Source organism: Trachinotus anak, unplaced genomic scaffold (assembly GCF_046630095.1).
Source record: "Trachinotus anak isolate AG129_WGS33_773 ecotype Australia unplaced genomic scaffold, CSIRO_AGI_Tana_v1 ptg000032l, whole genome shotgun sequence".
NCBI lineage: Eukaryota > Metazoa > Chordata > Actinopteri > Carangiformes > Carangidae > Trachinotus > Trachinotus anak.
The window spans coordinates 14,635,932-14,652,212 of NW_027273883.1; the positions used below are offsets into that span (position 1 = coordinate 14,635,932).

General features: G+C 39.5%; 3 protein-coding genes across 6 annotated transcripts; all 3 read left to right on the plus strand.

Annotated features, from left to right (window-relative positions):
* Positions 1 to 245: 245 nt before the first annotated feature.
* grinab (glutamate receptor, ionotropic, N-methyl D-aspartate-associated protein 1b (glutamate binding)) lies at positions 246 to 4,741 on the plus strand. 2 transcript variants are annotated; one of them, XM_071468497.1, is made up of 7 exons: positions 246 to 404; positions 1,183 to 1,519; positions 1,615 to 1,718; positions 2,049 to 2,249; positions 2,609 to 2,737; positions 2,844 to 2,987; positions 3,896 to 4,741. In XM_071468497.1, the coding sequence occupies exons 2-7, from the start codon at positions 1,228 to 1,230 to the stop codon at positions 4,046 to 4,048; spliced, it is 1,023 nt and encodes a 340-aa protein (XP_071324598.1). In that variant the 5' UTR covers positions 246 to 404; positions 1,183 to 1,227; the 3' UTR covers positions 4,049 to 4,741. The 2 variants fall into 2 exon arrangements, with proteins under 2 accessions (XP_071324598.1, XP_071324597.1); XM_071468496.1 differs by having other exon boundaries at positions 260 to 395; positions 1,198 to 1,519.
* Positions 4,742 to 4,891: 150 nt separating this feature from the next.
* Positions 4,892 to 7,732, plus strand: LOC139612679 (speriolin-like protein). The gene is made up of 4 exons (XM_071468498.1): positions 4,892 to 5,051; positions 6,673 to 6,891; positions 6,995 to 7,113; positions 7,309 to 7,732. The coding sequence occupies exons 1-4, from the start codon at positions 4,892 to 4,894 to the stop codon at positions 7,642 to 7,644; spliced, it is 834 nt and encodes a 277-aa protein (XP_071324599.1). The 3' UTR covers positions 7,645 to 7,732.
* Positions 7,733 to 8,525: 793 nt separating this feature from the next.
* Positions 8,526 to 15,523, plus strand: smpd5 (sphingomyelin phosphodiesterase 5). 3 transcript variants are annotated; one of them, XM_071468493.1, is made up of 9 exons: positions 8,526 to 8,698; positions 10,267 to 10,348; positions 12,622 to 13,812; positions 13,952 to 14,027; positions 14,139 to 14,279; positions 14,391 to 14,480; positions 14,577 to 14,640; positions 14,766 to 14,925; positions 15,100 to 15,523. In XM_071468493.1, the coding sequence occupies exons 2-9, from the start codon at positions 10,283 to 10,285 to the stop codon at positions 15,205 to 15,207; spliced, it is 1,896 nt and encodes a 631-aa protein (XP_071324594.1). In that variant the 5' UTR covers positions 8,526 to 8,698; positions 10,267 to 10,282; the 3' UTR covers positions 15,208 to 15,523. The 3 variants fall into 3 exon arrangements, with proteins under 3 accessions (XP_071324594.1, XP_071324595.1, XP_071324596.1); XM_071468494.1 differs by lacking the exons at positions 8,526 to 8,698; positions 10,267 to 10,348 and adding an exon at positions 10,456 to 11,514; XM_071468495.1 differs by lacking the exons at positions 8,526 to 8,698; positions 10,267 to 10,348 and adding an exon at positions 11,561 to 12,085.
* The last annotated feature ends 758 nt before the right edge of the window (positions 15,524 to 16,281 follow it).

The following is a 16,281-nucleotide window of genomic DNA, read 5'->3' on the forward strand; positions in this document are numbered from 1 at the left end:
TAATATCGGAGTCGTCATAAGCAATCAAGTCGTAAACACGACTGGGAACGTTTATCTTGATTGAATGTTATTAAATCCAAATTTAGTTAATACAGTGTTGTATTCTTCTAAATGTACACTTTTTTTTTTTTTTTTTTTTTTTTTTTACAAAATCTGTAATCACTCAAACGTTAAGTGGTCGTCAGAGGAAGTGAAAGCTGAAGTGGTTCCAAAGTGTACCGTGTGCCGTGAACGCAGCATTGCATTCCGCCGCAGCCCGGGGGCCGGAGGGGGCGGTAGTTTCCTGGCAGTTTCCAGTCGGGGACAACAGAAAATTATCAAAGTGGAAGAGGGCCAGCGAAAATAAAGAACACAGATCACTTTTGAGGAAGTCACCTGGGTTTCAAACTCCGATCGTGAGCGATGTAAGTAGTCTTTAAAAATTGCAGCCATCCCAGCGTTTTTTTTTTTATCTTTTGTTGTAATTTCAATTGGCTGACGTTATTGTTTGGGAGGCGAACATGGGCAGCTAGTGTTGCTGTAACATTTTTTTTTTTTTTCCATAAAAGCCTCGTAAGTCCTATTTATTCGTTATCTGATTTAATTTAACACAAATAGCTAGTTCAGTGTACGGCTATTTGGTGCTAGTTGGGCTAAATTGCCGTCTCTTGGCTGAAAGTGGAATTTGTGGCCTAAATTTAGAAGCTAATTACTCGAGAGTCCCGGGGAACCTCTGGGAAATTTGAGGGCAGATCATCGGATAGCTTTTAATGGTCGAAGGTAGGCAGACATACCTTCTTAGGATTAGGGTGAAGCATCCTTAAACACCACAGGTTGGGGTTAGTTAAACTTAGACTCGGATGAAGCTAAGAGGAAACGTATCAAAGGTAAACGGACTTCACTTCCCCCGGAATCTACTCCGGAGCGATTGAACAAAATGTAAATGTCGTTGATTGGTATCAAACCCGGATCCTAAACCTTCGTTTAAGCCTTGTCTTGGTTTGCGGTTTTATTCTCAGTCGGACAATTTGTACAACACATGTGCATCTGAAGATTCTCATCGTTTGTGATATTTACCGGAAGGCAGCAGCGTCACATGACCACATTGACGTAAAAGCTTGTTGCACTGTGGATTTGTGGTCTTCATATTAATCAGTGCTGTTTATTTTAACCTTTCACTTTTTTTTTTTTAATATTTTGCAGAGCCTATCCCAATAGTCCAGCGCCGTTTCCCGATCAAAGCCAGAGATGAGCACCGAGAAGACTGAATACACTCCCGTGCAGGGGGGGCCCTGTCCACCTTATCCCATCGGGCAGCCAGCGTTTCCCCCCCCATATGATATGAACATGCCAGGCCCAAACCTGTTCGGAGGCCCTGCTCCTGGTGGTCTCCCTTTCCCTCCACCAACTGCTTTCGCACCGGGTGTTCCTGGAGCTTTTGGGGTGGCCATGAACCCCCAAGGTGGCTTAGGATATGGTGCCAATCCGCCTGCTTTACCATATCCTCCTCCAGACCAGGGCCCCAATGCCAACTTCAGTAGTTAGTATTCCTAACATTGTGGCATTTATATTTATATGGAATTAGATCCATAGCATATTTAATGGGTGTAATGTTTCTGGTTGGTGCCATTTCAGATGATGTCTACCCTAACCAGGAGGATCCACCAGCCTTCCATGAGAATCAAGACTTTGATTTTGGATTAGATAACAAGAGCATAAGAAGAGCTTTTATCCGAAAGGTAAGGAAACAGAGTGGTTGAAGAAAGGGTATTATTATCTTCATTTATTATTTATATTTATTATCTTAATCATTCAAATGGATTTCCATCCAAAGTACATGTAATGATAGAAAATAGGGGATTTCATGATTGTTTATTGTTTAAAAAAAAAAAAAATCCACAAATTTGCATCAAAATCTGTTGATGAATAAATAATAGAAAAAAACCACAACCTATTGCTTTGAGTTAATCATATGCATTGATGCATCTTGAGATATGCCTAAAAAATAGACTGTCTTTGTTAGCAGTATCATCCGTGCCTGCTGCCTAATACTCCACTCTTCATTCCAGGTATTCTTGGTGTTAACTGCTCAACTGTTGGTGACGTTCGCTTTCGTGGCTGTCTTCACCTTTGTGGAGCAAGTCAAGATGTTTGTCCTGGTGAACACCTGGACCTACTTGGTGTCCTATGCTGTGTTCTTTGTGTCAGTGTGTGCGATCAGCTGCTGTGGAAGCGTTCGCCGAAGACATCCTTGGAACCTGGTTGCACTGGTAAGCCTGCTCAGATTTTGTTTTTTCAAACCAAAGGGGGGCGAAGTCACAGCTCAGGAAGTACCATGCTGTCTGATCTGGGCTATTGTTGTGTTTGAGAAAATATACAAAGTTATAATTTTCTTTTCCATTGTTTAAGAATTTAAGTTGAGTTAGCAACAATTTATTCTGATGTGGTAAAATGAGAGTAGACTGCCATTTTCCTGAGAACCCGACAAGATAGAGCCTCACAAATCACTGTTGTGTTGTGATCTAGATGTGATCTAAGATGATTTGCCTTTTCTTATTCATGCCTTGAGATTGCGCCCCACTCAAACATGTGCTATGGTGCTGATGTATTTTGTGTGTCTCATTTTCAGTCCATCCTGACTCTCAGCATGTCCTACATGGTGGGAATGATTGCCAGCTTCCATGACACTGACTCAGTGATCATGGCAGTGGGCATCACAGCAGTTGTGTGCTTCACAGTGGTCATCTTCTCTTTGCAGGTCTGTATCTGTTAGTCCCTGCCTCTTGTATGTGTGTATGTCATATACAGTGATCAGACTCTGATATAGAGGTAACCTCAATGTCACTATTGGATTCTTCCTACAGACCAAGTACGACTTCACTTCCTGTCATGGCGTGCTTTTCGTCTGTTTAATTGTCCTGATCTTCTTCGGCATCCTCTGCATCTTCATCCGTGACAGGATTCTACACATCGTGTATGCTGGACTGGGAGCACTACTCTTCACCTGTGTAAGTCCTTAGACAAACTGTTTTCTCCCTGCTCTACTGTATATGATGAGAATGACAGCAGTGAGTATTGTCCTTGTTAAGCATAATTCTGACTCCTACGCATTGAAATAGGTGGGAGTGAGGGTTCAAATCAGACCCATCACCTCTGGTGCGACTTGTTAGAACTTGAAGGGATGAGTGTGATTGAAAAGGTCATAACTGCTGCATCCCTGGTTGGATTTTTGATTGAAAATCTTGGATGATACTTCTTGGCACTGCTGTGTGGCATTCGGTTACCAAATGTAAATTCAGATCAAAGTTTCAAACCAAAAACTCCAAAATCTGTATGCTGATAAACCCAGGTACAAATTATTCATGAAATGCATGTGTTTTTTCAAGTTATGTTGCACCATTTCACAAAAAATGATTAACAGGCAACTGAAACAAATAACCTTAGTTAAAACATTATGGGGTGACCTTTCAAATGAAAGTAAAAATTTCAAAGTAAAAAAGGGGATTTGCTTTTATATAACTTTTTAAGTAAAACACTAAATATACTCTTTATTTGATGTCTTCACAAACACACCTAAATCATCCACTAGAGAACAATATTTACAATAAATGTCATACAAATTGACCATTCTATTTAAAACATTTAGCCACAGTGTGCCTTTTGAAACAGTGTTTTATTATTGTGGAAGATCCACAGAACATGTTGTCAGCAGTTTCCATTTCAGCTACTTTCTACCAAAGAAATAACTAAATGAAAACTGTTGGTATCAGGTCTTTTATTATTCTGAGTAACAGGATAGTGTTTCTGGAAAGACAAATTGATGACAAATATGCTTGAAAGAGTTTTTTTTTTTATTGATTGATATTGATTGGTTTTCTATAAAACTGACCCATTGTGAATTTCCTCTGTGTTTCAGTTCTTGGCAGTTGACACACAGCTGCTCCTTGGAAACAAGGAACTGGCCCTGAGTCCAGAAGAATATGTCTTTGCTGCTCTTACCCTGTACACAGATATCATCAACGTCTTCCTCTATATTCTTGCTATCATTGGAAGAGCAAGGGGAGGTTGAGCAGGTGGAACAGACAGAAGTTGTTTTGACTTCTTGTTAAAAAAAAAAAAAAAAAAAAAAAAAAGTGAATTCCCAGAATCTTGATTTTTATTTTGTCTCATAGTGTGTATTGATCACATAGTACAAGATTTCTTACCTTCACCCTGTGCAAATGTTTTTTTATGATATATACAGTGTCTGTGTTGTAGTTTGTGTATGTTGGTCTTATGAGGTATATGTCCTGTGGTACAAAACTTCCTCTTGATTTAGAAAATTATTTCTTATGCCACAGTAAAATTGACAAAACAAGTCACAACTCAAAGTCCACTTGTTATTTCATCCATTGCACCATTAAGGCTTCTCATTCAGGCTGGCTGCTTCAGTGGATGAAGACTTTGTGATATGGTTAAAACAGGAATAAGCGTGTAAGTGGAACTTGAGTCAGGATTGTTTTGTCAAACTACTATTTCCACGGTCAAGAATAAACTTTTATGCTTAACCTATGAGCCATCATGTTTGAGAACAGCTAAAAAGTGCAGTGGATGAAATGACAACTGCTGAGCTTGAATATCAGCAGATTTGTCTCCATGACAACCAAACAAAGATGGTTGAAAAGCTACTAAGTGCACTTTGAGTTGAGATTTTTGTCAAACTATTTCCGGTGTAAAGAAATACTTTTAATAGTTATATATAAAGGTTCTTTTCAAAGCCTGATTTGTCTTTTTTTATGGAGTGAAAGAATCTTGACCGAGTCACATCCCAGCAGAGAATTCTGTTTTGTTGTGATTTGATATGATATGATTCTGTCAGCGTCCAGGACATTTTGGATGTTTGTGGCTCAGCTGTGAAACTGGGAGCCCCAGAATGGACCTGGAGCAAACTGTTGGTGCCTTGCTGTCAGCAAATGAACAACTTAAGCAGGAAAATGATCAGCTGAGGTCCATGCTAAGTGTAGTCAAGGAAAACATAGACCTGAGAGCCAGGATGCAGAACCTCAGCAATGACACTCTCGAGGAGGTAACAGGTATTGTAAGTGTTTTTCTTTGCCACTAGATGGCAGATAGGTTGCAGTTCAGAGCTGTTGATGCCCTGGCAAAGAATTAGAATATAATAAACAGGAACTAGAATTTGGTGTAAAAACATAATTGTGAGGTTAATGTGCTGAGATTGGTGTTGGATTTCTTGATGCCTTTTAAAAAAAAAAAAGAAGTAATATTTGTATTTTGTACTCCTTTTGTTATGTGATTTCCTATCTATCTGACGTACAGTAATACTAGGCACGTACAAGTATAGGTCATCTCATGGTCCCAAACAGAAGCATTCTTAATTGATCTAACTTTATGTAATTGCAGCATTTCGTGACAGTTCACAGCAGAAAGAAATGATCCAAATAGTTTCCTAGCAACAGAATCCCAAAGAAATGGTCTTGTATATGTTCAGATTTCTGAAACTAAATCTTTTCACCTGACTTCAGTGTATCTTTATGATGACATCATTTTAAATGTTTTACTTCTTTGTATGTTTCTACAAATATATATTATTTTATAAGAAGGTGAGATTACAATAAAATAAGTGGCAATTTCTACTTTTTTAGCTACTTTTTTGTACTGTTACCTACACATTGAAATATCACTCAAAATCTTTTTAAAACATTATTGACTGAATATATTAGTAATATGTTTTTTTTTTCTTGCAAAACATACAGCTATCAATGTCAGTAAACCTTCCAGTCATACTGTTACAGGGACACATTTTGTCAAGTATTTTAAAATGAATACTATAATAATAGTTAAGCAAAATTTAAATGGTGCAAGCCATGCCATTTTCAATTCAATGCCCTCAGTGTGAGCACTGGAATAGACAACCCCCCCTGCTGTAACTTTTTTTAAATCATCGAAAGAATCTCTTATTTTGTGAGTACATTTAGGATTTGTAAGATTACAATACTTAGTTCTTACAATAGGTATTGAGTTATTGCATTTTCTGTTTATCACTCAACTTGACATATATTTGTACACATCAGTAATAATAATAATTATAAACTTTATAGAGCACTTTTCAAAACCCAACTTGCAAAATGCTTAATACAAGGCAGCAAATTAACATCAAACTATAAAATCCAGTCTAATCAAATAGGGAACTTACAAAAGACATTAACTAGATAAGAATAAAATATATAAATCACAGTAACATAGGCTACCATAAAGGAAATAAAGAGACAATCCCGGTACAAAAAAAAAAAAGAAAGTAAAATTGGGATGAGTTCTGGCAAAGATATGTTTTAATAAGAGATTTATAAGATGTCACTGACTCAGTGAGCCTTATTTCCTTTGACAGGTAATTCCAGAGTCAGGGCCTTTATTGTAAAAGCTGTGACTGGAACAGGGAACAGGGAAAAGACCTCTGTCACAAGATCTAAAACTATGTACAGGCTTGTGATGGGACTAAAAGATCAGAAATATAGCAAGGACACAGGCCACGGTGATCCTTAAAAGTAATCAAGATCTTAAAAATAAATTCTAAAAGGGGCCCAGTGCGGGGGTTAAAACAGGTGTGTCTCTGTGTCTTTAAAGTATCTACTCTGGTTGTCATTATAGATATGCAGTATGTATGAAAAGAATAATATCTGGCATTCTTGTTATCAGTTTGTGCACCATCAGGGAGAAAACCATCCAGTCTGTGGCAAACCACCATCGATGAGAGACACTTCAGAAAAGACCTGCAACAAACCAAATTCAAACATGAACACCGAACCTCATCCCCTGCCGACTTCAGCTCTTTCATACAGAGCTCGGTGCACATAGACAGAAGTGAGAAAGAAGAGTCTCATAGCTGCCAGGCTGATGTTCCACTTGAGGTCAAACGTGAGTGATGCCCTAACATACGAGGAGATATTTTAGAGAAGTAATAGTAGTGTTGCCAAAAAGAAACATTGGATTCATTTGAGTTATTTCATTGCACTTCCAGACAGGCTGCTGGGAGAGATTGCCTACCAACTGGATGGGAGGATTCTGTCTCATGTCTTCCAGGGCCATAAGAGGCTCTACGGTTTCACACTGCTCAACATACCAGACAAGATCATAGAGGTAAGAAATCTCACATTGGTATTTGAGGCCTTTAAAGGAAGACTTTTATTTTCATCAAGAACCTGCTTATGGACAGTTAAAAAAAAAGCTCAATTCTGAAAAGTTACTTGTCTCATTATCAGTTCATTTAGAAAAACAATACTGACCATAATATTCCACTTACATGACTCGCGAGCCTGTCTTCCTCTCTTGTAGGTTAGCACACATCCGCTGACAGGGCAGGTGGATGAAGGCTATCGGCTTCACCTCCAGCACAGGTATGCCGACCTCATGGAGAGGTTGAAGGAGTTCGGGTATAAAACAGCACTTCACCCTCCTTTCACTGAATTTATCGTCAACACTTATGGGATCCTGAAGGATAGGCCTGCTGAAAACAGCCCTCAGGCAATCGACTACAATAATCCAGACTTTCTGAGGAACCTGATAATTACGACAGCACCCAGAAAACTTCAGAAGGATCTGCTGCTTGTGCTCACCTGCCTCTCTAAAGTGGCCAAGCAGGATAGAAAGCCTCTTCTTCTCTGGAAATGACTGTATTCAAAGACAAAGTAGTCATACCAGATTTACAAACTGGCACAATCCACAACTTGGAAATAAATTTATGTTATGATGTGATAAATTTTGTGTGGCTATGTTTTTTTTTTCCCCCATGGAAACACACGCTATTGTACAGATGGTGAAACCTGTTGAAGGGAGTAAAAAAAGAAGAGTGTTAACTTTCAGCTCTCTTCACCATCCCAACCAATCCCTATCACTGCTTTGTTGATTTGGAGTTAAGTTAGAGTAAATACCAATGAACTTTTCCTTGTTTCTCCTCTTCTAAATGTGCTCACATATCCAAGTCATGCAGTTAGGCTTAAGCTAAGATTAAGTCAAGTTTTATTTTGTTTGCATATATATCCATGAACTCATTTCCATGGGTCACAATCTTATCTGTTGCTCTAATATGTACTCATATACTCATTTATTCATAGATGATATACTTAATGCTTAGTATCATGCTCAATTGATATATTCAGAAAGTTATGCTCAAGTTATACTCAGAGTGATCCATACGTACTCTTTTACCATAAACATTTTCCATATGTGCTTTTGTGTTTCACATTAATCTTACATGCTGAACTGTTATATTTTAATTTTCTATTCTCTCATGTTATACTTTGAAAAGTAGGCCTTTTCTAAGTCTTGGTGTTTAAGTGAAAAAGAAAGGTGTATTTTTCTCAGGGCCTCTCACGATATGTAGATGTTGCGCAAGAAGATGTGCTTTAGGGCCTCTTGCCTCTCACAGTATGCAGGTGTTGTGCAAGAAGATGCGCTTTAGGGCCTCTTGCCTCATGCAGTGAGCAGGTGTTGCAACCTTATTAAGGATTCATACCTTTTGTCCAAATATGTACATGTCTCACTTCCTATATTCACTGAATATAAGGCAGGCAAAATGATGAGACACTCAGTTTCATCCAGAGACTGCTTTTTGTCAACCCTAAACAGAAGGCTTAAACTTTGTTGAGAAAAACTCTTTTTTTTTTTTTTTTAAAGACTCCACATTCTACATTAACCTTGTTTGATCCTTCACACCTGCTTGAAGGTAAGCTCCCTCCACTTGATTCTTAGTAGTTAAAACTGAATTAGGTCTGAAATAGATACCACGAACCCAGTGTATTCTTTGAGGAACAGGCTGGGGTATGCAAGGAACTTGAGTTAGTTTAAACTTTGTGTTAATTGAAATTAAGGTGACTATTGGGCAGTGAGGCCTCTCTCTGTCGTTTTTAGAAAAGGGGTGCAAGAGGGAACTCAAATGTTAGTTTAAGTGCCTACCTTGAGAGAAGAGAGGCAGGGTTAACCCCATGGTAGGTTTAGCTCTAGTGCTGCTCACACTTAACTTTTGGGATTCGGACTGCCGCACCATCAAGGCGTAGCACTCTCTGCATGGAAAGACACCCTGAGAGCTCTCCCTCCCCATAAAAAGAGTCTCATCTGGGGCAGTGAAAGTCCCCCTTAGAGTGGGGCAACTCTCTGAGTGACACCTCCATGTCCTCGTCAAACCACAAATATGCTATGGTAAGTATGGTATGCCCCACACTGTGTCACGAGATACAGCATCATGGATGAGTTTCTCGTGGACCTAGCATGGTAATTAGATTGAACTGCCATTTTGTTGCATTTCATGCTGAACAAGACATATAGGTGGCAATTCAGAGGTCTGGAACCAGGCTATTATGGACCTTTATTTGGAAAAATGCTGTTTAGTTGATACATGATGAATCTAGGGTTGGAATAATATCACTTGAAGGACAAAAAGCTATCATTAAGAGTTTGTTGTAGGCCTTCTTGTTCTCTCACTACAATATCTAACCATTCCAGCGGGTAAAATAGTCATTATTACGCATTAAATTTGCAGGAAGTACAGTACCAGTCAAATGTACGGACACACCTACCCATTCACTGGTGGTTTTTTATTTTGACTATTTTCTACATTGCAGAACAATACTCAAGACATCAGAACTATGAAATAACACATATGGAATTATGTAGTAAACAAAAAAGTACTAAAATAAACAAAAAAGAGTCCAACAACAGTCCATCATCACTTTAAGAAATGAAGGTCAGTCAATCTGGAAAACTGCAGGAACTTTCAATGTATCTTCAAGTGCAGTTGCAAAAACCATCAAACACTATGATGAAACTGGCTCTCATGAGGACCATCCCAGGAAAGGAAGACCAAGACTTACCTGGAATGGGGGTGCTTTGCTGGTGAAGCTGTTGGAGATTTATTCAAAATTGGAGGCACACTTAACCAGCATCACTACACAGCATTTTGCAGCAACATGCCATTCCGTCTGATTTGCACTTAGTGGGACCATCATTTGTTTTACAACAGGACAATGGCCCAAATTTCACGCCAAGGCTATGTAAGGGGTATTTAACCAAGAAGGATGGAGTGCGACCTTGCCCCCACATTCACCACTCACATTCAACAAAAACCCAATTCAGATGGTTTGGGATTAATTGGATTTTTTTTGTTTATTGCATAATTCTACATGTGTTATTATATAGTATTGACACCTTCAGCATTGTTCTACAATGTAGAACAATGTTGCACATGCTCTATAAAATGCTCCACAATAAACTTGATGCTTTATTCTTATCATGCAGGGCATTTCTTGTCATCATGGACATAGGTTTGAAATCTCAAGGCTCATCTCACGTCAGAAGCAGGAAGAAAAATCCTTGTGAGGTAAGTTATCAGTGCTGTCAATCCATGCCTTGACCATGGATGTAAATGCAATAATTCAGATGACTCCCTGTCCTCTATTGCCTGAACCGCACAACACACACAACTAAAGTTCTCCATGCCAACATGTTTTGTACTTTGTACCATGCCACCAAGAGACATCAGCGTCTTTTCACCATCCAGAGCATCAGGAAGTGGTAGTAAACAAACCAGCCAAATGCCACAGTGATTTAAAATGAAAACCTGCTATAGCTACTTGACGTCACCAGCCTTACGTTATTAGATTATGATTATGCATCACAGGATTAGCAGCATTTTACTGTTGCAGCAAGGTGGAGCTAGTTGTGAAATCAAGGGGAAAGGAGGGATTGCAGCACTGGTACTAGACTACTGAATACAAACATGTTTATGTTGGATGAAAAAACACACAAATATTGTTGTTTTTTTCTCTCTCTCTTTTCTCTCTTTTGTGTTATAAGTCATTTCTTACAGTTTAATTTCTTTTAATTTGTGATCTGTTACTGTGTATAGTTCTATTTAAATATAAATACAGATCATATGTTAATAAACCATTCAGCTGAAGGTCTTAAAAAGTCCTCTCTGTGGAGGGGTGGCAGGGTTGTCAAGCCCCTACAATAGCTGAGACCAAACCTATGCCCTTGCTTATCACAAATTGCCAGTAGGTTAATACTGAACTCGAGTTACAGCTTATTTGCAAGAGATAAAGAACACATTGTCAAAGCGGAAACAAAAACATGTAAACATTTTTTTTTATGATGGCTCAGTCTTTATCCAGGTCACTTCTTATTTAGCAGGGAAACTTAAAAAAAAAAAAAGAAAAAGTACTTACTTACCTACCTCACTGAGCAGTCAGACCAGACCCCACTGGGCTGACACAGGTCGCCTCAGGTAAGGTCACGTGTCAGACAGGCCCGGCACCATGGCAACACCATGGGGGCGTGGCTTAATATCGCCAGTGTGATGAACGGCTGAGAACAGGGTGGGCTTACCCGACTGATCTGGCTATTTTTTTTTTTTTTCTTTTTTTTTTCTGTAAGCTAAAAACTGTGGATTTCATTTGAACATGTGACAGTCTAGTAAATAAATACATTAGCAGCCTGCTCGCTGCGTGTGTTCATCAGATGGGCTGTCCCGGTTCCCGCACTGAGGTAAGACCATTAGGAAAGCCACCACAGCGCAGTGTTTTAAGCTAGCTGCGCAACGGGACAGGTGGTAGCTCTCATTTGTGATAATTAACGTGCACGTAGATTATAAAGGATGCATAAAGCATGAGAGTTCAATAGCCATGTCCTATAATGATACGTCGACGTATTGTGGTCATGCACCAACGTTTATGTAGGTTTGAACGTCTTTCTGTTTCGTTAAAGTGAAAGTGTTACCTTAGCATACCTGACGTTCAGAGAACCATTGAGGAGACCCTCCTTACCTACGTCTGTGAGAGTCGACTGGACAGACACGGCATACAAAACTCTTTGACTGTGATTACAGGAAGATGATGGTAGCCTGCTTTGAATGAGGTCTTTACATGTGTAGTCGGTGTGTTGGGGGGTTTGCAACTTCCTGGTTGTAGAACATGAATGACTGTCCTACTCTGTCCATCAGAAGCATCAGAGTCCATTGTCCACTATGGGAGCGAACCATGAATGCAACACACTACGTTAAAGGACGAATCCGGTCTAAAACAGTGTACGATATTACTGTATGCAGTGTTAGTAGCAGGTTAGTAGCCAGACTCAATGGATTGATGCCAGTGAATGACACGTTGTGAATGTATTATAGTTGAGATGTTATTTTCAAATGCAAACTTGGCAGTGCAAGATTAGAAAGACATATTTGTGGTAGGTTTATTCTTATCTTATTCTGGCACACCCAGTGACTTTACACAGTATAATTAATATGTAAATACCTGTAAAGGTGTGGTGTTTGGCTTTCCATTGCAGTCTTATTCTGCCAGTGGTTAGCAACACTGTGCAGATGGGGACAGTAGGATTATACACAGTTTGCACACTCTTACCTCCTTTAAAAGTGATCATGATGCATTGCATAAGCCTGCAGTAAGCCAGTCTGATCTTCCCACTGCCTCTAACTATTGCATTCATGTCACTACTGCTGTAAATTGCCTTTTTTTTCACAACTGCACGAATGAGCATGAAGTCAGTGTGAGATAAAAACCAGTTGTTCCTGATAACCGTCACTGTAAATGTTGTAAGAACAGTGCCGTGTCATAGCATTTTGATTTCCTACTCCTGTCTTAGTGTCCAGCGGAGCCCATGAAGGAGAGACTTTCCCCAGGAAACCTGATTGCTGCTTCGAGAAGGGGCAGAAGCATGGCCCTGCAGGAGTCTCCCTTTCCTAATGGCTTTTTAGCAGGCCTCCATGCTGTGGGATGGGCATTAATCTTTCCTTGTTTCTGGTCACTGGATCACCTGATTGCTGTGTGGAAGCCCACCACCCAGGAGCAAAAGCAACAGGAGCAGGGATGCAACTTCTACCCCGTCATTGTCTTCTTCGGCACCATTATCTTCTTCATTCTTTTTCTTGCTGCAGCCCCCTTTGCCTTGCTGGGCTTTATGCTCTGGGCTCCTCTTCAGGCCTGCCGCAGACCCTTTTGCTACTATAGAGCGACACCATCCTCACCGGATATAGAGACACACAGGGGCTTTGAGCTGGAAGGAAAGGCATCATTCGGCTTTGCCACAGCCAACCTGTGTCTTTTGCCTGATTGCCTGGCCCGCTTTAACAACCTGGGGCACACCCAGCACAGGGCAGCCACAATTGGTCAGCGCATTGTGCAGGGTGTGCGTCGACCCCATATCCGCATCTTCGTGGACTCCCCCAGCAGCTGTGGTACACTCAGCCCTTCCAGCAGCATACTTCCCACAGTTAACTCAGCTACATACGGGGCTACAGACAGACAGGTCCAGCCTCTAGAAAGTCACGATTCAGAAATAGCTAAAGGACATGTTTCAATCCCAAACTCCAATAGTCGTGTGGTTTGTGTGCCCTGCGATGATACAGAAGAGCCCTCGACAGAGTCACCCTCTGCCCTCCAAAATTCCAACCAGGACTTCAACCAGCCGGGGCGAACAGGTCACCGGAGTGCTCCCCGACCTCTGTTCTCTCAGGGTCTCTGCCAACAGGATGATGTACCCGTGGAGTTGTCGTCACTGTTTCCAGCCAATGTGGATGTAGTGTGCCTACAGGAGGTGTTTGATAAGAGGGCTGCATGGAAACTCACTCAAGCACTAAAACCCATGTTTGGACACATTTTGTATGACATTGGTGTATATGCCTGCCAACCGCCATGCAGCTGTTCCTCTTTCAAGTTCATCAACAGTGGTCTGTTCCTAGCCAGCCGATTCCCAGTGCTCGAGGCCCAATACCATTGCTTTCCCAATGGTGGTGGGGAAGATGCACTGGCTTCGAAGGGCCTTCTTTCTGCTAAGGTATCTTGCTTAATATCATGACCATAGCTACTATCATGTTGTTTTTTGTTTTGGCAGAATTCACAATAATTAGTCAGGATTTTGTAATACTGTTAAGATGGTGAAAATATGATTTAATGATGTTTTTTGATATTCTTAGGTGCTCATTGGGAAGAATCAGAAACAGAAGAACGTGGTTGGCTATGTTAACTGCACACACCTTCATGCACCAGAGGGCAAGTGACATTCTGTGATATAGTCTGCTCAGGTTAACAGAAAATGTATCTTTTTTTTTTATAAGCAAACAAATTTATTCTTTTCTTTTACCTTTTATGATATCTTATCAGATGATGGGGAAATTCGCTGTGAGCAGTTGAACATGATAACCAAGTGGATTGGTGATTTTCAAGCTGCCAACAGACAGCCCGATGAGGAGGTTGTCTTTGATGTGCTCTGTGGTGATTTAAACTTTGACAACTGCTCACCTAGTACGTCTATGTCTCTGACAATTTTCTGTTTTTTGTTTTAATAGTTTTCATGAAAGCATCTCCACCAACAGTTTTTTGTATTTATACTTTTTTTTTTGTTTGTTTGTCTAGATGACGCCATGGAGCAGAATCACAGCCTATTTAATGAATACAGAGATCCTTGCAGAGTAGGGCCTGGAAAAGAAAAGCCTTGGGCCATTGGTTTGTAGCATTTCAAACCATTAAACTATAGTATATGCTGCATACTTAGACTACATGTTGACATTCATAGGGTATTACAATGATTTGCTTCCAAAGGTACTCTACTGGAGCAGCCCAAGTTGTATGACGATGACGTAAATACCCCTGAGAATCTACAAAGGTAAACTCAGTTTCATAGTGTTTAGCATAGCACCACTAATGTGATGTTAACAGAACTCCTCACTCATAGTTTATTCCCTAAAATGACATGAAGATTCGCTCTGTCCTCTCTTTGTCTCTGTGTAGAACTCTGGAAACAGAAGAGTTGAGAAAGAAGTATATCTGTCCTCCTGTTGCTGCAGGGGACCAGCCTTTGGTTTACCCTGAGCCTGGGCAGCCATGGATTGGACGTCGGATCGACTACATCCTGTACCGTGAAAGCTCAATTTCAAAACACTGCCAAGCAGTATGTATCTCTGTGTGTTTTTATTCTTTTCTCTACTTAGTTCTTTCTTCTCCATTGTCTCACTGAAGTTACAAGCCAGTTAGTACTTACAGAAAAGTTTTTAAAACACAAGCTATCTCCCATGAAAAAGAATAACCATCATGAAAACCACATGCTCTGTTTGTCTCCATCTAGGAAATCGAAGAGATGACCTTTATAACCCAGCTGGCTGGCCTTACTGACCATATTCCTGTGGGTTTGAGACTGAATGTAATAATGGACTCTGACTGTGCTGATGAATGAGTTCTAATGTGAGCACAGCTTCATGTTAAAACAAAGGGAACAAAATGTACAAAAATGTGCTCTGATCTATACAGGTACAATAATGTTTTGTTTACATACTTGAATGTGTGATTTTAATGACAATGTCCTGACCAATGAGATTATACCTCAGGTATAATTAATATTGATTTACTGAAATTTTATAATGTGTACAATTTTATGCATTAAGGCTTATTTAGGCCAGGGGTATTGATTTTGTAAAACAATATATTTTTAAGATTTTTAATTATGAAATATTTCCTACAGAAAAAATGCAAAGAATAAATTTTACATTGTGTGTCTTGCTTTTAATTTTTCATCAATTATGAGGTGGATAATTTGACCCATCTGATAAACATGAAACTTTACAGCCATGGTGACAATTCAGTTACCGTCTCATAAGAACAAAATTGCAAAGGAATTTGCTGCTCAGAGGGACAATTTAAAAGGATTTGCAGTTTGCAGCAATTTGCACCAGCATAGCATGAAAATGAGTATTTCCACGTTCTGCTACTTTATACTTTTACTCAACTGCAATTCAGAGGGAACTTTTGTACTTTTTACTCCACATTATCCACAACATTATCTAATAATTCAGTTGCTAGGTTATTTGTAGATTCAGATTTATAATATAAAACATAATCAACAAATAATTATGATGTATTATTATATAGTAAGTTAAGGTAAGACTTTGGGCACACTTTACTAGGTGTAACATTAGAGTGATTATTATAATACAAAAGTATAATACACATTATTTTGAAATGGCCCATTCTGCATAATGTGTATTTTTACTTCTGGCACTTTAAGTGTACTTTTAGGCTAATACTAATCCTTATGTACTTTTTTGAATGCAGGATTTTTAGCTTCAAAAGTATCTCTACATTGTGGTAAAACAGTGTGTAAAACATACACGACTGAATAATATTACTAAAACTGATAATAAGGCTTTGTTTTGCAGATTTAAAGCAGTATCACCAGGCTATGATAAAGTCTAAATCACAGGGTAATTTACTGTATGCCCTGTGAAATGCAATATACTGAAAATCACCAACC